This window comes from Ambystoma mexicanum, chromosome 5q (assembly GCF_040938575.1).
Source record: "Ambystoma mexicanum isolate Mex_15411 chromosome 5q, UKY_AmexF1_1, whole genome shotgun sequence".
Classification (NCBI taxonomy): Eukaryota; Metazoa; Chordata; class Amphibia; order Caudata; family Ambystomatidae; genus Ambystoma; species Ambystoma mexicanum.
In genome coordinates, this window is record NC_090933.1 from 422,595,080 (window position 1) to 422,619,657 (window position 24,578).

Below are 24,578 nucleotides of genomic sequence, written 5' to 3' on the forward strand. Positions count from 1 at the left end.
GAAGTCCAACAGGGGGGGCGATCTTGTACCATAACTCGCTGTCGTAGCTGACCACGATCGCGAGGGCGTTGGCCGCCTTAATCGTAGTTGCCGCCGACGAGATAACTCGTCGTCCCATTGCATCCAGCTTCTTTCCTTCGCCGTCCGGCGGGGAAGTTGACGTAGAGCCGATGCCCCCCCGCTTTCTTCTTGGCCGCCGCTGAGACGACCGAGTCAGGGGTCGGTTGCGCCCTAAGGCACAAAGGTGCGGCGTCGGGGACCCGGTACTTCTCGTACCGATCCCTCTTGGCAGGCGCCGTAGACAGGTTCTTGAGAAGGGTGAGACCCTCGTCCCAGATGTCATCCAGCAGAGGCACGGCGAGGACTGTCTTCCTCTTGGCCTCGCGCTGTTGGTAAAGGAAACCTTCCTTCTTCGCTTCGGGGCAGAGCTGAAAAAGCTCAGATGCCCTGGCGATCATAGCGTGGAAAGCCCATTATGGCGTGGTCTGATGCCACCTCACCTTCTTGCAAGATTTCCAGAGCCTCAGCCCTCTTGTCGTCCGGTCGGAAGTCCAACAGGGGGGCGATCTTGTACCATAACTCGCTGTCGTAGCGGGCCACGATCGCGAGGGCGTTGGCCGCCTTAATCGTTGTTGCCGCCGACGAGATAACTCGTCGTCCCATTGCATCCAGCTTCTTTCCTTCCTCTCGTCGGGCGGGGAGGCCCGGGCTGGAGGTGATGGGAGCTCCGTCCCGTCGTTGCCGCCGTCGTCGTCGTCATCCGTACCCGTCATGGTCGTGTCCGTTCCCGTGTCATCCCCAGTTACGGGGGACGTGGCCAAAGGCTGAGCAGGCCGCGAGGGCTGAAAAGGCGGGGCTGGATGGGTCCGTCTTCTCTTGTTTGGGGGACTTCCCGATGGGCATGGCTCTGGCTCCTCTGTTGGGCCTGGTTCCGTCTCCTCCGTCGGTGGTGGTAGGGGCAATCTCATCCTCATCTCCGAACATAAGGATTGTATTGCCAACAAAATGGCCACCGAGTTGTCCTGCGGCTCCGGAAGCGACAGGTTTGACGGTTGACTAGGAACCACGCCGGCGCTGCCGGCGCTCTCGTCATCCCCTTTGTCGGGATCCCTCCCGTGGGACCGGGCCTCTTCAACGCCCTCGTCAAGGCCCTCCAAGACTTCAACCAGTTCCTCCTCGGAGGCTGTGTCCGTATCCACAATGGCCACCGGCTCCCCCTCTCTTTTTCCGCCAGGGTCTTCACGGGGGTCTTCTCGATGGGCCTGAAAGAGGCTTCCCTCCGCTGTGGCAGGGAAACTCTGGGCCCTGAGGTCGTCTCCACTGGTGTAGCCTCAGGCTGCGCCAGGGATGCCGCGACTTCCTCGATAGAGGCCATGGCTGGGTGAACCAAGGCCTTCACCACCTTCTGCGGGCCTGTGGCCTTCATCGTGAGGGGAGGGTCACCGCCTCGGTCCCCCTCGGCTGGATCCTTCAAGATCGACCGGGGCCTATCCAGAAGCTTCGCCGGGTTCTCGGCCTTCCTCTTCTTGAGCCAGAGCGTTGGCTTGTGGTTGATGGCACTGGAGCAGGTGAGCAGTGTGTTGTTCTTTCCTCGTTACAGGTGGAATACGAGGGTGTTTGCTTTCGAATTCCAGCGTGTGCCCCTTTTGCAGAATGCCCAGTACCAATTTGTCTATGGTGATGTTTTTCCAAGGATCGACGAAATTTGACAGATGGCCCCCCATTATATCGGGCAGAGGGTCTCAATACACCTCCGCCTTTTGGAAAGCTTTGTGTAAAAACTTAGGAATCCATCTATTCATGTCATCAGGCTTTCATCCCCAATCCAATGGGATCACAGAACGCACCAACCAAACATTAGAGCAATACCTCAGGTATTTTGTTTCAGCCATGCAAGATGACTGGGTTGACTTGTTACCATCTGCAGAATTTTCCTCCAATAATTCTCTGCACAACTCCACAGGAATGACTCCCTTCTATTGCAACTACGGATTTCATCCTACATGGATTCCTGCCCTTCCTAACAATAGCTCATCTGTACCAGCTGTTAACGAAACCATCTCCCTCTTGCATGAGAGGCAGAAAAAAAGCCATGACACACCTGACTATTGCACGCAAAAATGCTAAGCAATATGCTGATTAGCACCGTTACCCAGACCCTTCCTGTTTGGTTATCCAGCAAATACTTACCAACCCATCTACACCAGGTTAAGTTTGCTCCCAGATTCTTCTGCCCTTTCAAAATTACTAAGAAAATAAATCCAGTGGCCTTGAAATTACAGCTGCCTCCATCATGGCATCGCATACATCCTGTATTACATTCATTCTTACTCAAACCCTTGTACCCGAATGTGTCTTCATACCATCGGAAACATCCACCTCCTCCTGTGTTCTGTGATCAACAACAAGAATACGAAGTTGGACACATATGTGATTCACAGTTTCATAGAGTGAAGCTCCAGCACCTTGTACATTGGAAAGGTTATCCACCTTCAGAAAGAACCTAGCCAGACCAACTGCCTGCCGCTTGGCTTTACTGGAGCCCCCCAGGGGTACCGCCTCGGCCGAGTGTCCCGGAGGCCACACCAGTGCCCAGTCCCCCTTTCATCCACACCACCAACCGTCGATAGCAGACCCTCTTGGTTTTGGCCCAAAAACTTCACCAGATGTCGCATCGGACCTCTTCATGGTCAGGATGCAGACAGTAGAGACATCTAGTGTGCTTGTCCTCCACATAGATGTTTTGCAAGTCACACCAGGAGCAGAGCCTGAGGAGACTTCTTCTGCGTTCCTCCAACGAGACGAGGCGCGAAGAAGGCCTTTACACTTAATACGTTGTGTAGACTTTGAAACTTAACTGGCAATGGAGGCCCATTACCGGAGCTGACTAGTCATCATCAGTCTTTAAAATGTCACAAGAAAACGGAATTGTCAGTTGAAAAATCTGAACTTTATCGAAAAAAGCTCAGAGAGCAAAACTCAAGGACTCCCGGCACCGAAACGTGCTTGAAAACGGTACGGGGAGATGCCCCGACAACTAGTAACCCGAAGGTCGGACTCAAATCCATCAGGGCAGCTTCTTGGTCATAAAATTCCTCTGTAAAGTCCTCCATCTCTCTTGAATTCATTCAAGGGTTCCAGCCCATAAAAGATGGCATCACCTTCATTGTCATAATATCTTTCCCTTTTTGCAAAGAAGTGGGCTCTGTGGTGGATCAGAGATAGGACGTGGACCGCGTGAGAAGAAAGTCCCTCATCTGGCCCCATCGCTATGTGAGAGAGTCCTGTGAGGAGCCATGAATGAGACACCGATGACTCATAGTTTTTGCTATAAACTTTTATTGAAATGATAACGTGGTTGAAAAATGGCTCACTATAGGAGATATTTCCCTACCTCAAACAAAAACAAAGTGTCTGTCTTGTGTCAAGATGTCCAAAGCAAGAATGTCCTATTGCTCCTCCACAGCGTTCGGGAAACACCAACTCCCGATCCTAGATGAAGCACAGTGTCGGGAGAGAGATATTTGCTCCACATCAATTCCATCCTTGAACTCTCCTGGACAAAATAACCTTGTGGTTCTTCAGGCCTTCCTATCGCCTTCCAAGACAGAATCCTACCCCATCCTGGCATTAGTTGACTGCGGAGCCATGGGCGTATTTCTAGATCAAGATTGGGTCACTGCTCAACATTCCACATGAAAGCCGAATAACAATACAACCAGTAGAGGCCATTGATGGAAGGCCTCTTTCCTCAGGACCCATTACCCTTCAGACTAAAGAGATTCTACTTTCTATTAATCACCATCAAGAGAGGATCAAATTTGACCTCATTAAATCAGCCCATTATCCGTTGGTTCTCGGAATGCCCTGGCTACAAAGGCACAATCCTTACATCAATTGGGCAGCCGGCTCACTGTTTCTTGGATCTGAATATTGTATGGCTCACTGCCTGTAAGGCAGAAACCTGTGCAGTTCCCTTAGGGACCACTGCAAAAGATTTAGGACTACAGGTGGTTGGCAGTAAACCCAATTGGTAGCAGTCTGTACCACCCAGATTTACCTGGTAGCTGTGGCTGAGCAGTCAGACTTCCCTCAAGAAGAGTTAGGCAGTATACAGAGCATACATAATAGGTACAGAGGCACAGTAGTACAAGCAAACACTGACCAGAGCTAGGTGTAAAAGTATATAATTATTTATTTAAAAGGCACTCATAAATTACATTAGCATAGAAAAGGTAAGTAAGTCAAAACACAGTCACTATTACTTATATGTACATCCCTAGTTATTTGTTGGACAAGTCTAAGTTAACACCACTTATTTCCAAAAAGAGGTGAGCGCTTAACGCTAGATGGCACTCCAACAAGTTAGTTAAAAAGGGAGGGAAAAGGCAAAAGAAGTGAAAACAGCAAGGCAAAACACTTTTCAGAGATTCACAGCGAGTGTAGAAAGGCAGTCTATTGAGGAGCAAGGAAGTTCGGTTGCCAGGCCCACTCTAGGGAAAGCCAGGCAAAAAGATGCCCAAGATCACACAATGTCACAAGTCTTTACAGGTGACTAGAAAAGGTTTTTCCAAGTTTAGAAAAGTTTAGTTAGGGTGTCCCAGGCTTACCCAGGGTCGAGAGCCGAGGGCTAAATCTACCCCGTACAATCGGTGGCAAGGGAAGCCGGGCGGAACACAGTACCTTTAAAATGGAAAGGATCCTCCAGCGGTGACAGTTGTTCCTGGTAGTGGGTGCAAGTCGCGGCGTCGTCCAGAGGAGGAGAAGATCTCGCCGTGGAGGAAAGCTGAAGGTCGTTGCACTACCAGGGAAGAAACCAGCCGTGGAGTTTTTCCGGTTAAAAGGATGTTACCCCTCTTTCGCGGTTGAGGTAAAAAGTGGTATCCCGGTTACCAGGGTGCTTGGCACAGGCAAGGCGGCCACGAGATGCTTCAGGGCGGCGAAAAGAAGGCAGAAACTGGTTGTCCCCACCAGTCAAGGGAAGGAGACTCTCCAGGCGGGAGATCTCCTCTGTCGTTGGGAAAAGTGGTGAGACGGTTCCGCAGGGCTCCACCGGTGGTGTCGTCTTGGCAGGTCGGCTCGGCTTCTCCCTCTTCGGCTTCTTAGGTCCTGTGGCGACTTCTGAAGAACCAGTCCCAAAAACCCTGCTTTTATGCAGCAAACCCCCATTCATACAGCCTAGCTGTCACTCAAACATGCTAAGTGGTGAGCGGGGTGGCTCACCACTTGGGCCAATCACACCAGAGTGCGACATGAGTTGGCAAGGCAACTCAGTCCAGGGTGCCTAAACCCCCTCCCACACCCCCTGTGGTACCCAGACAGAATAGCACCACTTTGGAGGGCTTCTGTGCAGAAGCCTGCCAAAAGTGGAACAAAGGCTCGACTCGGGTTCAGGGTTACTGAAGTTAACCTAGACGCCATTTTGGCGGCGAGTTCTGGCAAAAAATCCCAACCGGTGAATTTATATTAAATAAATAAACCGGCGGTATCTTTAACATTGCACCAAAAAGTGGTGCATTAAAATCAACGGGAAATCCCATTGGGAAATATTCCGGTGGAATATTTCCATGGTATCCACTGCCACCAGCCAGAAACTCGGCGAGGGGGGACGGGACAGTACCCCTCGACAACAGACCCAGGGGCAATCTAATTGCCCCTACCAGTACTTACACAGTATGATGGTTTGTACTGGTTAAGTTCCTAAGTTAAGACTAGTAAAGTCAATGGTGACTTTACAGACCCAGGGAGACAGTAGTCAGTCCCAGGGTGTGGAGTCTATGTTTGGGGGTCTCTATGACACCCCTGTGTTACTGCACTGAGGGTGCTGTGTAACACACATTCAAAAACCAATGATAGCCTATGGGGAAGAAATACCCCATAGCCCATAAGCACGTAGCAAGTCACAGAAACACTCAAGTCATGCCCAAGAGTGAGGGTAAAAGAGTCTCACTCTTGGCAGGAGAAAAAAATAAACCCCAAAAAATCCAGCAAAGCTGCTGGGGGACTCACTAGGTTGGGAAATTCAGCCTAAACAGAGAATTCTCCCTAACATGTACCACCCAGATTTACCTGGTAGCTGTGGCTGAGCAGTCAGACTTCTCTCAAGATGAGTTAGGCAGTATATAGAGTATACACAATAGGTACAGAGACACAGTAGCACAAGCAAACACTGACCAGAGCTTTGGTGTAAAAGTATATAATGATTTATTTAAAGACACACTTGTAAATACACTAGCACAAAAAGAGGTAAGTAAAATCAACACAGTCACTATTATATATATAAACAACCCTAATTACTTATTAGACAAGTCTTAGTGAGAAACACCACTTATTTTCAGACAGAGGTGAGCGCTTAACATAAGATGGCACTCTAATAAGTTCTAGAAAAAGGGGGGGGAAAGGCAAAGTTATGGAAGCACACAATTTCAATACCTTTCAAAGAACCACAGTGAGGCAGGTTAGGCGAAGGCTACTGGAGAGCAAGGAAGTTCAAATGCCAGGCCCACTCTTAGAGAGAGCAAGCGAAATGTGTCCAGGATCACACAGTGGGGTTATGCCCAAAGAGTCTTTGTAGATAGTTCATAAAAGATTGAGATCAAGTCAGGAAAAGTTAGTTAACAGGCCCCAGGCTAACCCAGGTTAGAAAGTCGAGGATTTACTGTCACCCCGAACGATCTATCGCAAGGGAAGCCAAGCGGGACACAGTACCTGAAAGTGGGAAGAACGCTCCAGCGGGGGCAGTTGTTCCTGGCAGTGGGTGCAAGTCGGTATTTCGTCAAGAGGAAGAGGAAGTCTCGACGTGGAGGAAAGCTGAAGGTCGTTGCACTGCCAGGGAAGAAACCAGCCGCAGAGTTTCCCGGTTACAAGGTACTACCCTTTTCTTCGCGGTAGTGGTAAACCATGGTATTCCGGTTGCCGGGTGCTTGGCACAGGCAAGGCGGCCACGAGAGGGTCCAGGAAGGCGAAAAGACGGGCAAACTGGTTATCCCCACCAGTCAAAGGAAGAAGACTCTCCGGGCTGGAGATCTCCTCTGTCGTCGGGAAAAGTGGCGAGACGGTTCAGCAGGGCTCCACCGGTGGGGTTGTCGTTGCAGGTCGGCTCGGCTTCTCCCTCCTCAGATTCTTTAGGTCCTGTGGCGACGTCTGAAGTTCCAGTCCCCAAAGCCCTGCTTTTATGCAGAAAACCCCCATTCATTCAGCCTAGCTGTCACTCAAACATGCCCAGTGGTGAGCCTAGGCCAATCACACAAGAGTGCGACTTGAGTTGCCGAGGCAACTCAGTCCAGGGTGCCTAAACCCCCTCCTGCACCCCCTGTGGTACCCAGACAGAGTGGCACCACTTTTGGAGGCTTCTGTGGAGAAGCCCGCCAAAAAGTGGAACAAAGGGCTCGACTTGGGTTGGAGTCACAGAAGCGAACACAAATGCCATTTTGGAACCAAGTTTCGGCAAAAAATACCAACCAGTGAATTTATATTAATTTAATAAACAAGCGGTATGTTCAAGGCTATTTTAAAAAGTGGTAGCCTCGAACAATGGGAAAATCCCATAGGAATATATTTGCGGTCGAATATAAAAGTAGTATCCACTGCCACCAGCCAAAACTCGGTCGGGGGGACTGGACAGTGCCCCCTCAAACAACAGACCCCGGGGTAATCGACTTGCACCCAACCAGTACGTCCACAATAGGATGGTTTGTACTGGTTTTGTTCACAATTTGAGACTAGTAAAGCCAATGGTGACTTTACATGCCCTGGGAGACAGTAGTCAGTCCCAGGGTATGGAGTCTATGTTTGGGGGTCGCGATGACACCCCTGGGTTACTGCAAGGAGGGTGCTGTGTAACCCACATATCAAAAACACATGAAGCCCTATGGAGTAAAGGACCCATAGAACACATACAAAGTCAAAGGAACGCCTCAAATCATATCTAAGAGTGGGAGAAAGAGAGTCTCACTCTTAGCAGGAGAAAAAATAAACCCCAAAAATCCGGCAAAGCTGCTGGGGGACTCACTAGGTTTGGGAAATTAGCCTTTACAGAGAATTCTCCCTAACACTGCCTATCCATGGATACCGTACCGAAGCCTTCTGAAGACTTTCAAGAGAACCAACAAAGTCCAGTCACAGTTTCTAACATCATCCAGATTCCCAGAGCCTACCAAGCCTTTTCTGATGTCTTTTCGACCGCTATAGTTCAAGCTCTACCTCCTCACAGACCATAAGATTGTGCCATCGATACCGAGCCCTCTGCAGTGATTCCTTTCGGCAGAATGTTTATATTATCTGAACCTGCAAAGAGGGCTCTCCGAGAATACCTGGATACTAACCTGGAAAATGGTATCATACGCCCGTCCAAATCTCCAGCGGGCGCTTCATTGTTCTTCGTTCCAAAGAAAGATACCAATGAACTCAGACCATGTTTGGACTACCGTGGTCTAAATCAGTGTACTCTCAAGAACCGTTATCCCTTACCCCTCATCTCGGATATCCTAGAAGCAGTCAGAGGTGCAGTAATCCTTCCTAAATTAGACCTAAGGGGTGCTTACCATCTCATTTGTATAAAAGAAGGTGACGAATGGAAAACAGCCTTTAGAACCCCCTTCGGCCATTTTGAATACCTAGTCATGCCCTTCGGACTTGCTAATGCCCCAGCAGTTTTTCAACGTTTCATGGATAGGGTGTTCTCGGATATGCTATTCCTCTTCGTCATCGTCTACCTGAATGATATCTTGATCTAAACCAAGGACCTTCTAAAGCATTAAGAGCATGTTAAGGCAGTCCTACAATGATTACGTGAAAACAAACTCCTGACTAAACCCGAGAAATGCCTATTTCACGTCACTTCTGTTCATTACCTAGGATTTGTCCTTAGTCCAGAAGGAACTGGAATGGATCCTTCAAAAGTAAAGGCCATACTATATTGGCCGGCTCCCACTTCCGTGAAACAAATTAAATCCTTCCTGGGACTTGCTAATTTTTACCGAAAGTTCATACCGTCCTTTTCTGAAATTGTTCAACCGATCATTTCTCTCTTGAAGAAAGATACCCCATTTCTCTGGTCCGCAGCCCAAGACAAGGCATTCCAACGATTAAAGACAGAGTTCACTCAAGCCTCCATCCTAGCGCAACCTGACATTAACCGGCCATTCCTAGTGGAGATGGATGCCTCTAACTACGCCATAGGAGTAGTCCTAAAACAGGAATTTGAGGACAAATTGGAGCACCTCATTGCTTACCTTTCACGAACTCTGACTTCCAGTGAGACTCATTATTCCGTCTTGGAAAAGGAGCTATTAGCCATCCGCCAAGCCTTTACAGAGTGGCGACATCTACTCCTGGGAGCTAGGCATCCAGTCCAGGTCCGTACGGACCATCCAAATCTTCAAGTTCTACAATCCTTGGAGTGTAGGAACAGTCGTCAGGCCCGTTGGGCCTTCTTCTTTGTCCAGTATCAGTTCCACATCCATCATGTCCCTGTATCACAGAATATAATTGCTGATGCCCTTTCCAGACGTCCCGACTATGAAAACCCTGAGGATCGGACCTTTCCAAAAATGTTTCCTCACACAATCTTTGTTGCCCAAGCACTCACCCTCCTGGAGAATATCCAAGGCCAAACCCGACTTTCCGACCTCCGGAAGGAGCACAAGAGAAATAACAGATGGAATCTCACAGCAAAGGACGGATATTTACTCAAGGACAAATCGCCTAGTTATTCCCACTCCTGGACTGAGACAAAGAATCACAAGGCTATGTCATGATACCTTACATTCGGGACATCGTGGAGTTACCAACACTCTCCATTTAGTACAAAGACAGTTTTGGTGGCCGAAGATGAAGGATGACATTAGGATCCATGTCCAAACATCCACCGTTTGCAATCAGAACAAACATGATAATAAGAACCCGGCGGGACTCCTACTCCAACCAGCAATACCAACAAGACCCTGGGAATTCATCGCCACTGACTTTAACGTGGAATTACCACCCTCTAGAGGCTACACAACAATCATGGTCACTATTGACTTGTTTACTCATATGGCTCATTTTACACCCTTATCCAAACTACCTTCCTCATCAGATCTTGCTGGAATTTTCCTGGAACACATATTCCGACTTCATGGGCTGCCTTCCAAAATCATTTCAGACCGAGGACCCCAGTACATCTCTCAGTTTTGGAAGCAAGTGTGTCGTATTCTAGGAATCCAACGTGCCTTATCCTCTGGCTACTACCCACAAACCAATGGAGCCACGGAGCATGTCAACCAGACTCTCGAACAGTACCTACGTTGTTTCGCCACCAAAGTTCAGGACGATTGGTCACTCCTAATACCTATGGCCGAGTTTGCTTATAACAATTCAGATCACTTAGCTATCAAGATCAGTCCCTTCTTCTGTAGTCAAGGATTACATCCATCTGTCCTACCCTCCGTACTCCCACATCCTACCCCAGTACCTGCAGTAGACTCCTGGATTGAAAACCTCATCACAGTCCATAAGGAGGTTAAAGAAAGCCTAGAAAGGGCCTGAAAAGATGTCAAACGTTATGCTGACTCTAAGAGAAGACCTGGACCTCCCTATTCAGTAGGAGATCAGGTTTGGTTATCCTCGAAGCTCCTTCCTAGACACCTGCCCCCTAATAAACTGGCTCACAGATACTACGGTCCCTTTTCCATACAAGAAATCATCAACCCAGTGGCTTTTCGACTTCGGTTACCTGAATCTTGGAAAACGATTCATCCTGTCTTTCACACTTCTCTGCAAAAACCTTACATTCAGTCATCCCGAACAGCTCCTAGATCTACCCCTGTTATTGTAAATGATCAACTGGAATACAAGGTTTCCATGATTTGAGACTCAAGATATCGACGAGGTCAACTACAATATCTGGTTGAGTGGAAAGGTTACCCTTCCAGTGAGCGTACGTGGGAACCAGTGTCAAACATGAATGCGCCCAGATTGGTTCGACGATTTCATCTGATCCATCCGGGCAAACCCAGAGGAGCTGGTTTTCAGAGGAGGCATACTGTCATGAACCGTCGTCTACGTCCTTTCTGGTCCTCCTGGTCCCTGACTCACGGAGGATTGCATGCAGTATTCCTTCCAACATGGCCGCTCGGAACGGAACGCTCCGGATCAGTCTACGCGTTCCACGCTGCTCATCCTACAAGAGAGACACGCCCCCGCGGCTCTGCGCGTCTCAACGCTACCGCTACCTGTAGTCGGACGTGCTTTGCCGGAGTTCGATCGGCGCTCTCGCTCGATTCCTTGTTCCCAGCTCCTTGATTTCCCGTCCTATTTCTACCCTCTCCAAACTCCTGGAAAACCTTCTGCGCTCAAGTCACGGTCCTCCGTGCCTCTGAGCGTAACTTGTTTGCTTCCTGGTGTTACCCTGGACTTTCTGAACGCTCCTGGAAACTGAACCGCTATCTTCATGCTGGACGCCGAAGATCAGCGTTCGGGTCTATACAAATCCCGGACCGTAAAAAAGAAGAAATCCCAGAAGGTCGCAAGTACTCAATAAAAACAGGTGAGACGGGGAGAGATTTGTGACACAATCTTCCTTCTGAATGCCCTCTTCCTTGTGTCAGTTTTTATCATGACTACAGAATATTGAAGGATACTGTCAGCAGGCTTGTGGGTTGTTGAAGGGGATTATCACAATATACCATCAAGGCATGAGGAATGGAGGGGATATCCCTAAAAGGGAAAGGGGGATACAATGTCTCATCTAATAATGCTTCACTCCCCACTTAGGGTTGCCTCTCCTCATGTGATCCTCCCTCGCATAGCCACCCCCAGGGTCAGGATCAGGTAGCGGCTGCCGTCCCCATGCCACATGAGACGAGGCTACCTATGGGAAAGGAGTGATGACATCACAGTCCCTATCTCATAAATCAAAACTAAAAGGTGTTTGCAAGGGTGACACAAACTGGATATGTCCTCTGTGCCAAACCTAAACTATCTACTTGAACCAACCACTATTAAAGGAAAAATACATTCAAATAATATTTCTGTTTGCTGGTGCATGGCCACCTCCTAAGCAATGTCTCTGGACTTGCCACTCTCAGATTCCAAGGTTCTCTGTTTTCACAGTTCCAAAGGATTAAACAAAAGTTAGGTAAAAGAAAATTGGAAATCTTCCTTGAGTCTTTTTCAGACCAGGTTTCCATTGACAGTCTAAGTAATTGATTACCTTAAGAACTCTGCATAGAACTCTGGTGCCCCTCCATCCATGTCTGCACAAACTTTAGAAGCTCCTTTCCTATGTGCAGGACGTGACTTGGTAAATATTTAGACTATGTATGAATTTGCTTTGGTTCATCCCTATGGGATCCTTCCACTCTCTTTGTTGAATAACATGCGTCAGTCCCACTTAGACCTATAGATTTAGATTCAACTAATGGTTTCTGGGTTTCCAGACACCGTCTATGGCCTTGATTATTGGTTTGATTCAAGCCTTCTTCTTTCGGCTTCCTTCAGGATTTACTGGTATGGCTTTATTATTTAGCGTGCCCCGTGTCCTGCCACGGAGCAGATGCTCCATCTGCAGGACCTTCCTGCGCTGGACACTGGTTCCAGGACTTCGGTTGCAGCCGTCTTCTGCAAGGCTGCCTTCTCTTCTGTACTTTGGCTTCCTGTGTTGCCACAATTCGGTCTCTCGCCAACTGAGACCTCAGAGAGGTGGTTACCCGACATACCTGGTTTCAGCAGAGTTGTGCAGGCTCCCCGCACACCACATAGCTGTTCTGGTCCTGCCTCCAGGCTGTGTTGGCTCTGCACAGTTGCAGAGACATCTGCACTACGTGGCTTCCTCTGGGTTGGATGGATGTACGCTAGCGGTTTTAGCTCTCCAGGTAAGGGCCATGCCCCTTATATGCTGATCCCTGAATGGAGGAAGTCTGTCCGATTGGTCTTGGGGCTCTTTTTTTTTTAAAAGAGGGGTCAGTAACCAAGCCAAACAGATGCGAGTGTCCCATTTGTTAACACTATCCTCCGTTCTCATGTATGCAAAAAACCCGTGGGAAATTGAGGATAAGGGAGATGTTATAAGACTGTTCAACTGGGAGTTCTTTGTCCCCTAAGGAGGTGTCACTCCCAATGAGACCCCGCTTTCCCAAACCCCTAAGGAGCGTTTTGAAAGCTCACTTCCCTAGTCTTACAGGTGGTGGCTCCCACTTGGGGAGATGGGATGAATTCCCCGGAGTCGTCACAGTCTTCAAAATAAATTCCATGGAGGGGCTGAGGGAGGAAATGCCTGGGCTACGACACTAGAAGAGGAAGTTAACCGGCATTAGCGGGGGAGCAGTCATGGATGTCAGTGTTGGAATGGAAAACACTAACAGAGGGCGACCCAAGAATTCAGGCTGTGTCGGGGTCTCATGGGTCTGCAATCATTGCATTCAGGAAAATGGGTACCCGAAGTAGGTCAACATTAAATATACCAAAACATAATACCAACCAGACTTTACAACATTTAAACTCACATCAGAGGGAATTTGGATAGAATATACTCAACAAGTACAAAGACGGAGTAAAAATGATATATCAGCAGTTCATGACAATGCAAAGTATATCAACCCATAAACTATGACATACCTAACATCACAACACCATCACCTTTAAAATGAACACAAGAACATTTTATCATCTTATGTTCCAAGGGATAACCAATATGTACACATATATCCGACGAATCAGATGAAACATGGACAATGGGAGTCAATTATTCCAGATGTACTCGCGTGTTCACAATTGGTTAAGCGACATAACAGTCATTCTAGTCACATGTAGTTGAATATCTGATTTGCTTTGTGTGATCTAATTCAAATCTCGCCTATTTAAGTTTCGGCTGTTGATGTCTTTTACTCTAGTACTCAGCCTTCTTCAAAGCTTCTATCGTTATCTAGGTTACCAACTCAGTAGCAACTCTTCGGTTGGCCTTTGGAAAGAACGATTGAATCAAAAAGCACTGCCCCTTGCAAGTCAAATGAAAATCATCTTTGCGAAATACTGTTGATTCTCCTTAATCCCGTTGTGGGATTTTCTTATAATGAAAGTACAGACTGTATTAATTTACATTTAGACATGTGCCTGTTCGACCTAACTGTTTTCCTTGATACGTTACAGGGCCGATTAATTAAAGGAGCACTGCACTTATCATTAGCTACACCTAATTGTGTCATTAGGCATGAGTGGGGTTAATTACATTATCATGCAGGGTATTATGGCGTGCCTTATGTAACTATGCGAAAATGTTAAATCCTCCCAGGAAGAGCCTATATGTTGATTTGCAAGTATTGCTTAAGGCTCAAACAGTCCCTTCGATTAATCAGTATAAAAAACGTATGCAGAATGTATTGGATAGTCTATTGGTTTCTCAGGATGATCTTGACCTCAGACCGGCCTGTTAAAAAAAAAAACAGTTTGAGAAAGATTGGACACATACTATTGAACAAATACAGCAATATTCAACATATACTGAATATGCCAAATGTATCCATAAGCGAGCACCATGTAGCAAGTATATTTGTATTTTTCCTAGTATGACCATAAGAGCATATTGTATGCGTTTTAAATTGAATCAGTATCACACAAAGGAGCGATACAGAAATTGGGCTAACATGTCACCTGAAATGCAATGTATGAATGCCGATTTACTGACAGTCATGAGCCTTTGGAGACACTGAAACATGTGATCTTGTAATGCCCACACTTCAAGTCAGCACGCTCTATGCTCCTAATGAAATTTGCAAATTCTGTCCTTGCTGACTCAAAAGAAAACATGTGGAAAAGGTTGATGAACTGCAATTACTATCCGATAATATTTGCACTAGGCCATCTCTTAAGGATTATCGACAAAGAGCTGGCCCTGAATGCCTAAAGGTGACCTATGTTAAAACAAATGAATTTGATATTTTAATTGTTTTTATATATCACGGATATGATAATTCTTGTCTCTTTTTTATCTGTTGGAAAGTAAATTAATTGTTTTAGTATTGTAAATATATAATGCACTTAATAATGAATGTACAATGTTTTGTAAAGGTTTTATTAACCAAGAACAAATTAAAAAAAAAGCTTCTATCGTATTGATTGTAGGCATGGTGAAAAAATGTCTGAGGGTTGAATATATGAAATTTAATTTAAAAAAAACATCATATTACTAAGAGATAAAATGTGCTGATATAAAACCCAATTTGTAGGGATATGCTCTTATTTCACCATCTTCAATTGAGATACAGAGTATTTTACATTTTAAGTTAAACACAATGAAACCATTTTTAGTGTACCGGCTTTAAAAAAAAACAACAACAAAAAAAAAAAAGGTCTACAAGGACCGTGCTGGTATCACAAGCAGCACTTGCCAATACTTCTGTTTTGAATATCTATACACCAACAAATGGATTCTTTAAAGGACATCTAAACGCCTCTCAGAGGTTAGAAGTATGGAGCCTGTTATGAGTGGTCGATATGGAAACATTCAGAGCTCTGTTGTTGTAGTGTGCTACATGAGTGCAGCATGTTTTACTAAAAGGTTAATGTTTTATCAATCTGAATTAGGACAATCGTGTATCTTGTCCGTATAGGAATATTTCTTAGGACTCTGATTCTTAGACTCACGAACAAGCTCCTAAACTGCAACTGAAGTGAGGTACATCGTTAGTATCCTTAGTACAACTAAACTTGCACATGTAGCGGGCGTGCATCGAACAACTACACCATGCCCGCTCATTGTGGCCTTTGAAAGCTCTCTTAAAACGCCATCTTGTGGCGGTAAAGCTGTTGACTGTGGCCTTAATTCCCATATATATGAGCATAGTTTGTATTGATCGCCACAAACTATGACGGGCTGACATCAAAATTATTCTGGTAACAAATAAGATTAAAATTGACCTGCTCTTATGTCAAAGGATGAAACCCCTAGGTTGTATTAACAGGTGGGAAGCCTAATTCAAAAATGTTTTGTTAATTAAATAGACCAATAAATAGTGTGTACACACATGCATAACTAAAACATAGCTAGTCAACACCTGCTGTATTAAACAACAGCCATTCATAGACATATAGCGCATGAGGTCCAGAGTGGAAGGACCAATTTATCATGCTGGTGTTAAAAAAAGGAGTAAAACACGATTGGTAGATGAGTGTATGGCAAAATGATTTCAACATATTGGAAATGGCTATTACACCTCCTCATTGAGTTCATCAAGATGAGTGGAAAGACGATGGATCCAAATCTGTTCCAAAAAGTGAGGTTTAAGAGAATCTATCACTACCCATTGGAGAACATCCTCTGAGTGTTGGCACTCTATAAAGTGTCTTACTAGTAGAGCCTGAATAGATCTATTACGTATCTTGGATCTATGTTCATTAATCCAGGTGGCGATAGATCTAGTAGTCATACCAATGTATACTTTATTGCATGGGCTGCAAATGGAATAAATCACATTTTTGTAGTTACAATTGCTAAACCCGCTCAATGTCCAAATGAACGTATTGTGAGTAAACACTGTGACCTTCTTGGTGAAGGGACATGCAGCATAACGCCCACATGGATGGTGAGCTGTGGCCATATTTATTTGCAAGTTCCAACATGTCATGATTGTGTTATATGGGTGTGGAGGCTGCCATATAGAGTGGACAATTTTATCTCCGATGTTCAGTCCCTGCTTAAGTACAATTGATGCCACTACATGCTTTTATTAGATACCAGTGTTTCAAAATACAAGGAGGTTGTGACACTACTCTGTCAGATGTTTTCTTCTTTACTTTAGGGGTGTTGGAACAGATCCAGCAGGTATGTGGTTGTGGTATCGATTGTCCAAGCACAGAGCCTTTGCTCTACCAGCAGTCACTGGAGCCTTGGCAAAAGTGTCATATGTTGCATGAATTCTTTCCACTGCACCGGTTTAGAAGATAGACTGGGGAACAGTACCGTCAAAGACCTTGATTGTCCAGAAGATTCTTCTTCACCACTGATTGGGAGTAACAAGTCTTTTGACACATCTGGTGCTTCTTCGCTTTCCAGTCACCTTAATATAAGCGGAAATCTAAATATTTGTCGCCCCTCAAGCATTTTCCCACCATATTCTCCTCCAAAGACAACGCCATAGAGAGTGGGCTCTGAAGCGCGAGCCTTGGAGGGAGGAAGCTTTCTGCCCTTGAGAAGATGTACAATATAGCAGCATGCACATCGAAGGCTTTTAGATGCATGAACTTGCATGAGCATCAGTCTTTCATGTAGTGTTCCTCTCCTTAGGCAGTAAAGACAAATCATGTGGAGGTCTGTGACAGACAAATGTCTTGAGTGTTCCTCACAGAGCCTGAAGCCCACCTTGAGATTAAAAATGATGCAATTAGTTAAGAAACAATGCTACTGGCGATCCTGACCAGTGTGGTGAAAAAAGGAACCAAAGTCATGGGGCGCATGCTGGAGTTGAGTGGAGCAGTCACAGAGCGGCGTTGCACCCCCTTGTAGCTTAAAACGTTTCTGAGGACAACAGGTGCTGGACGTGTTTTGTTAAATATGAGGAATCTGTGGATGGAAGAAATCCATTAGAATGTGAGGAACTGACAAAGGGAGGAGGAGGGTGCAAGGAACTTAAAAGAGATAAAGAAGACTAAGAATTGGAGAGGGAACGAGGGCCAGAGCAGAGGCAAGGAGTAGGGAATGTCAGGTAGTTAAGGAGAGGGGTGACCCTGGGAGGGCTGATGGAACAAGAACCTGACATGTTGAGGGGGTGCAGGTGAAGCCAGTATACAGACAGGACGAGAATAAGTAGTAGAGGAAAGGAAAATCAAATAGGTATGAGCATGTGGTGGTGGGTGGAGCGAGAGAAAGAGACAGAGAGCGCATATACTGGTGGGCCTAAAAACCAGGACCCATACGAAAGTAAGAAGTCTAGGATAAAAACGTGCATCACATAGATCCCTTCATATCTGCCCGAAGCTCCATGCCTTGATGAGAGCTCAACTCACACTCTAGATTTGCCACAAGCCCAATAAACTACTGCCACTTGAGACAGAGAGGAGATCTCCCCACCATATGCAAGCTACCTAAAGATGTCCACAAACGCAGGGAGGGAGGGAGCCGAGGAGGAAGGAGGGAGAAGGAGACGGAAAGGGAGAGGGAAATTGTGAGAAATCTTAAAGTGGTGCTCTTTATATTTGTTTGCAGTAAATTTAGGTCAGACCTTTACTTAACTTAATGTATTTCATGATACATTAATATAAATAGACACCATCTCGTTATTTCCACATGGTAAATAATGAATTGCTTTTCTGAAATGTTCATGCACTGGTAAGGTTAGCAGCTTTTACACAGATCTTACAAAATTGTACGTTTTTTTATCCGAGGTCTTGAAGGCACAAAGTACTCAGCCTGAAACTATCCCCATTATTTCTGCTGGCAGGTTGCTTGAGGGGGAAAAATAATAAAACAACTCAACAAAACATTAAGTGGAAAATGGCTTTTCTACTCTGCCTTTCAAACATTCACAGTATACAGTTTCGTAATCCAATAAACTATACTATACCAAGGGAGCTCTGAGCTCCTAGAAACATAGGGTGTTATAGGACGGCCCTTGAGAACAAGGACCAGTGGAAGGTACACTAATGCTCAGATCTGGGATCTTCAACTCAGGAGACACAGCAACGTGATCAAAATAGCCCAAGTCGATGGGCCTTTTTTCAAATTACTCTTCCTTGAGAAAATACAGAGGTACACCCCGATGCTGATGTCTCCAGTTTCCCAGACATTCAAAGTATACATAATTTAAAAAATAAAAAAAAAAGCATACCTGTTTAGAGCTTCTTTTCTCTTCTGAATTTTTCTTGTCATTTTTTTTATATGCATCAAATGAAGCAGGATCAACACTATACAAACATTCTGTCCATTTTCCATAAAGTGCACAAAGTTTCTTTTTACTGCAAGGACAAGTCGCAAGTGATTAGTTTCATAAATATAGGTTATTCGATCTATAGTAAAAAAACAAATATCTGTAAACAGCATATTATTAATGCAGGATGTTAACTTCTGAAGCAAAGTTCAATTCTTATAAGATTGTATGTATCACTTGCTGACAATTGCCAGACTAGTTACCTTTAATCACCAAACTGAAAATTGGTTAAATGGTCCAGATACCATTCATTGGGCATCATCACAGCAGAGGGTTCGACAGACTACTTAAAGCAAACTCAAGTTCACTAGTCACTGTTTTTGTTCCAAACAATACTAGGGAATGAAGATTTTCCGGAATAACGTTTCTAAAAGTCTTGATTCTATTGAAGACATGGAGGCAAGCAGTTTGCTTCTCTACTTGAATATACTTTCAACACAAACAACTCAGCAGCAAGAGTTTAGCTAAGCAACAGCTCCAGAAGATATTAAACTTGCTTAAAAGCTGAAATCCTCCTGGTCCAGGAAAATCTTGGTAACCAACTAAAGACCCTTAAATGAAAGAAATTGATGGACTCCACTTTAGGAGTCCTTGGCAGTCTGAACTATGGCCAGAGTACATGTGACCACCCATAACCAATGTGCATCAAACAAGTCCCTTAAAAGCCTGCAGCCCTCTTTCTGCTTCCTCTATCGACGCGGCAAAACTTAAGCTGATCAGCGTTCCCATCATCCGGAAATATGCCTGCGCGCTTCGGGCAAACTCATAAGCCCCTCAGGTGGGTTTATCCGACAAACCTGCCAGGGAAAAGACCATAGTATCAAAGGAGGGAGACAGACTCCACATCAGAACATTAGTAAAGCAACAAGGGAGGCAAAAATTCAGACACCACCATAACACAGTCAAGTTCAACTAACCCAAGACCGTACCCCTCCCACTAGGTACAGCTAACACACAATCTGAATTTAACCGGACGGGATAATGCTCACCTCCATGTCTTCAATAGAGTCAAGACTTTTCTAAAAGGTATTCTACAAAATCTTCATTCTATGTCAAGACCATAGGCGAGCATTATGCTTGTTCAAAGCTTGCTCATCACTAAGGTTGCCAGTAGCTCCACCGGTTTCAGGTAAAATTCCTTGAAGACTGACTCCCCTGCCCAGACAGCCATCCTCATAATGTCCTCCAGTCTAAACCTTAATTGGATGGCTTTGAAGGTCATGGCTGCCCTGACCTAGTGAGCTCCGAAGACGGAGTTATCTATCCCAGCCTGCGCGAGGGTTCAAAGCACCTAGCGCACCAGGGTAGGTGCAGCGACCGCCTTATGAGTCTTCCGCAGAGCGATCAACAATTGACCTTTGCTATCTGCTCGTAGGTGGGCTGTTATTTTCTTGTAGGCCTTCAGACACCTTACCAAGCATAGTTTCAGCTGCTCCCTGAAAGACGAGTATGTGATCACCCTGGTGTTACACTTCGTCCTTCTGGAAACATGGAACAACCACGTCTGGAGAGTAAATGCTGCCGGCTAGGTCTAAAGCCTGCACGTCCGACACCCACCTGCAAGATACTAGGCATAGTAAAGTCGTAAGCTTGCCAGAGAGGGCAGTACGTGACAATTCAGAATTGGGCGGCCATGAGAGAAATAAATTCAAAACTGTGCTAACGGCTCAGTCTGTCATAGCAGGCTGGAGGTGTAGTCCCCAACCGGATGCCATTGAGCATCGTACATACCAGCTAGTGTTTCGCGGCCAGAGACCCGTCCACCAGGTCATGCCCTGCCGAGATTGCCGAGCGATGAGCATTCACGGTCCTGTAGGCCAAACCCTGTTAGGATAATTCCGCCAGAGAGTTCAAGATTTACACTATAAGCACTGAAACCGGATGGAGACCCTATTGCAGACACAAGTGCGCCCAGGCTCCCCGTGAGTTGGCATACTTCTTGGATGTTGTGGAAGCCCAGCGCTACTCAATGAGGCTGACTGCTTTGCACAAAAACCAAGAAATCCCTCAGACTCTCCATCTCGACCGGAAATCCTCCATGCTGCCAGAGTAAACAATCCGCTCTGGAGGAGGGGATTTTGCTCCTTGCTCGCACCAAACAGATCCAGAGTCCGGGGTAGTAGGAGTGGAGAATCCGATGAAAGTTCCAGAAGGGCTGGATACATGGGCGGAGAGATCCAAACGGGTTATGAGGACTAAGTCTGCCTGCTCCTGACGTACCTTCGCCATGGTTCTCGCAACCATAGCGTAGGGGGGAAAAGGCATAAGACACTCCCTCTCCACACGGCTGCAGAAACGCGTCCGCCGTGACTGGATCCGGCTTCCACTGAAAAATCTTGGCAGTTGAGCGTTCAGACAGGAGGCAAATATGTCCACGACTACGGGGCTACAACTGTGTTGCAGGTGAAGGAAGACCTGCTTGTCCAGCTTCCAATCGCTAGAGTACGACAGGTACCCAGAGTGTGTGAAGGCATCACAAAGAAGTACACAGACAACAGATTCAAATCTCAAAATAAACACTTTTATTAACTTAAATGTCAGGTTGGAAAAAGGCCTAACTTGCCCTTATCTAACATGGTATTTCCCTACCTAAATAAAACTAAGGAACATCAGAGTCAAAGAGTTCAACTGAAGAATCTGCCTGCGTCCAAAACCTATACTTGCCCTTTTAACTAACTCTATACAATGTGTAGGGATATCCGCAACCAAAGGAAAGCAGTGTTTAACCCAAAGTTCTGCCCCTTCCCAAAGTGTAAACTAGTTTCGTAACAGTCTCAAAAAGATCATTCGTAGACAAAAGGGAAAATAGTTTGAATTATGACCCGGGGTGCATTGCCTTAGGTTGAGGGCAGTTCACAACAGAGTTCACAGTAGAAGCATTGGAGTTCCCTTTCCCAAGTTCAAAATAAGTCACAGTCGAAATGCTGCTGGTCCCTTCCCCAAGTTCAGAATAATTCACAGAAGCAGCACTGGGGTTCCCTTCCGCAAGATCAACATGATACACAGTAGAAGCACTGGGGTTCCCTTCCCCAAGTTCAGAATAGTTCACAGTTTTTAATTAGCTCAAAAGATTCCCAATTTCTGGTTTTCCCCTTCTGGTGGTTGACCTATATTAAATCTAGTATTTGGAGAAAAAAAAGCCATCTGCTTTATTTTAAATCAATTCAATGTTCAAAATAGGTTTGTAGGTTTTATAAGGTTGAGCGATAAAGATTTCTTTTCATTTACAGCATTGAAATGTCTACTTTGCAAGTTGGAACCTTTCAGGACTGCCCCCTTCCTTAACTTAAGGCGTGCGGTCCCTTTTACACTTCACGTGATTGTTAATTCATTGAACAGTTCAAACAGACTTTTGATAACGTGTTCTGCTTCTTTCAGACCCACGTGACCACTCTGCTACATTGTATACTTTCACAATCACTGGTTCCTTTACACCGTTCGCGGTCAGTTTCACACTTGGTTTCCTTGTCTCTAAAACACACCAGTTTCCTGGACTTGCTTCAACTCGGGTGCCTTTAAGGTTCCCGCTTCTGCCCGTGTGGCAATCCCGTGCTCTCACAGAACCACGGGAGAATGAGCAATCTATCTCTTAATTAGAAGCCCAGTCCCTTAGCATTCTGCCTTCTCTTGCCTTACAGTTATGCCAGAGAACTCCTGTTCTGAGACCGTCCCAATTCGGACCGCTAGCCTCTGTAGTCCCTAGTATTCAGACTCTCCTCACACAGCATCTCTGCACCCAACGGCTCACACCAGTGCCTCGCCTTTCTCTCCCTCCTCTCTGTGCTCTTTTGACTTCCCACCTTTTATACACCTGAGATGTGTGAATGAGCTGCAAGTGTGAGTCCTCTCTTTCAATTGCCTGACTAGAAGGAAAAATTAGTTACCGTAATGATCTTTCTATGGATTCTTCTCCTGCAGATTCTCCAACTGATAGATATCCTCATCCAGCTCTGTTTGGAAAACTTCGACAGGGGGCGTAGTGGACCTTGACTCGACTGACAAACCGTCTTGATCGGTGCTCGATCATCAGCATACGAATGGGACATCAGGCATTGTGTATATATACTGAGTCACTACGCCCTTTACATCAGTTCCCCCTTCCTTAACGCTGCAGAGGAAACTATGGGAAACAAGGCTAATCAGCCTACAAAAAAACTTGAAAAGGGAAACATCCCGGAAAAAAAAGTATGGAAGAAGGCTTTCCAGAATCAATGGAAACATGTCTTTTTATTTTTTTTTTAAGCAAACGACTAGCCGGGTAGGAGCAGTCACCTCAGAACCATCACCAGGCGTATCGTGTCTTAGATAGGTGTGCCAGGCCATAAAAAAGTTCTGAGCGGGGATGAAAGGGAGGGGCGATGACCAATCTGCGGAAGAAGAATCCTAAGAAAGATCAGTATGGTGAGTAATTTCTCCTTCAATGGATTGCTTTTCTCCCACAGATTCCTCATCTGATAGACACCCCAAGCAGTTCAGATCACAGAGGTGGGCAGAAAGTATTACAGTAGCAGATTTTGCAGCACTGCCCTACCAAAACCTGCATCAGCCCCGCGTGCAACATCCATACAATAGTGTCTAGCAAATGTGTGCAAGGATAACCATGCGGCCGCGCAACAAATGTCCCTAGTAGGAACACCCCTATGTAAGGCCGTAGAGACCAATACTCCTCTCGTCGAGTGTGCCCCGATGCCTGAAGGAAGCTCTTTGCATGCAGATTGGTAGCACTCCACGATGCAAAGGATGATCCACCGCAATAAAGTGTGCTTTGTTACCGGCAGACCTTTGCAAGACAAATAATGACCCACGAACAGCTGGTAAGATTTCCGGAACTCGGATGTCCTAGCGGCAAAAAAGCTCAGGACCCTTTTGGAATCTAAGCGATGAAACTGCTCCTCCTCCTTAAATGGATGTGGTGGAGGGTAGAGAACCATTAGGTCTATGGCCTGACAAAGGTGGAATTCAGATATCACTTTAGTAAGAAAGTCAGGTCTTACTTTAAGGGAAACCTTTTCCCGAAATAACCGCAAGAATGGGGGCTGGGAACACAAGGCCTGAAGTTCGCCAACTCTCCTGGCTGAAGTAATCGCAACCAGAAACGCTGTCCTCAAGGATAGCATCCGTAATGAACAGGCATGCATGGACTCAAACGAAGCAGCCATCACGTTAGAACCATTTCCAAATCCCAGTCTGGGACAACAAAGGGAGTTAGCGGAAACTTATTTACTACGTCCTTCAGGAATTGGGTCATAGGTGAAGAAGGAACCTTGATCCACAATATAAAGGCATGGAACCTGCAGGGGACACCCCCACAACACCTGCTCACAAATAACCCTAATATTATCCCCACTAAAAATATCACCTATGGCTGTTCCCGACGACCATATATACAATTATTTTTGGTGGGAATAATATTACCTGATACCAAATCTTCACCACCTACACAAAAAATGACCTGGTAGATGGTCTGCGTGCAGCCAGCAACACCTCAAGTACTTCCTCAGAAAGGTCCCAGTCATCATACCTCATTCTCTCAAGAGCCAAGCAAGTAGGGTGAGAGACTCTGGGTTTGGGTAAAGCACCCGACCTTCCGATAGTGTCAAGAGACCCAGGCGCTGGGGTGGACAGATGGTCAGATGCAAGAGGTCGGAGTGCCAAGTTCTCCTCGCCCAGTCCAGGGTG

General features: G+C 46.0%; 1 protein-coding gene across 9 annotated transcripts in view; it reads right to left on the reverse strand.

Annotated features, from left to right (window-relative positions):
- The window catches only part of OSBPL1A (oxysterol binding protein like 1A), a 2,815,351-nt gene that overhangs the window by 462,912 nt on the left and 2,327,861 nt on the right, over positions 1-24,578 (reverse strand). For all 9 annotated transcript variants that reach the window (XM_069620918.1, XM_069620915.1, XM_069620919.1 and 6 more), the window contains one exon: positions 18,801-18,927. In XM_069620918.1, coding sequence (XP_069477019.1) covers positions 18,801-18,927 — 127 coding nt within the window. The remainder of the gene's footprint in view (positions 1-18,800; positions 18,928-24,578) is intronic.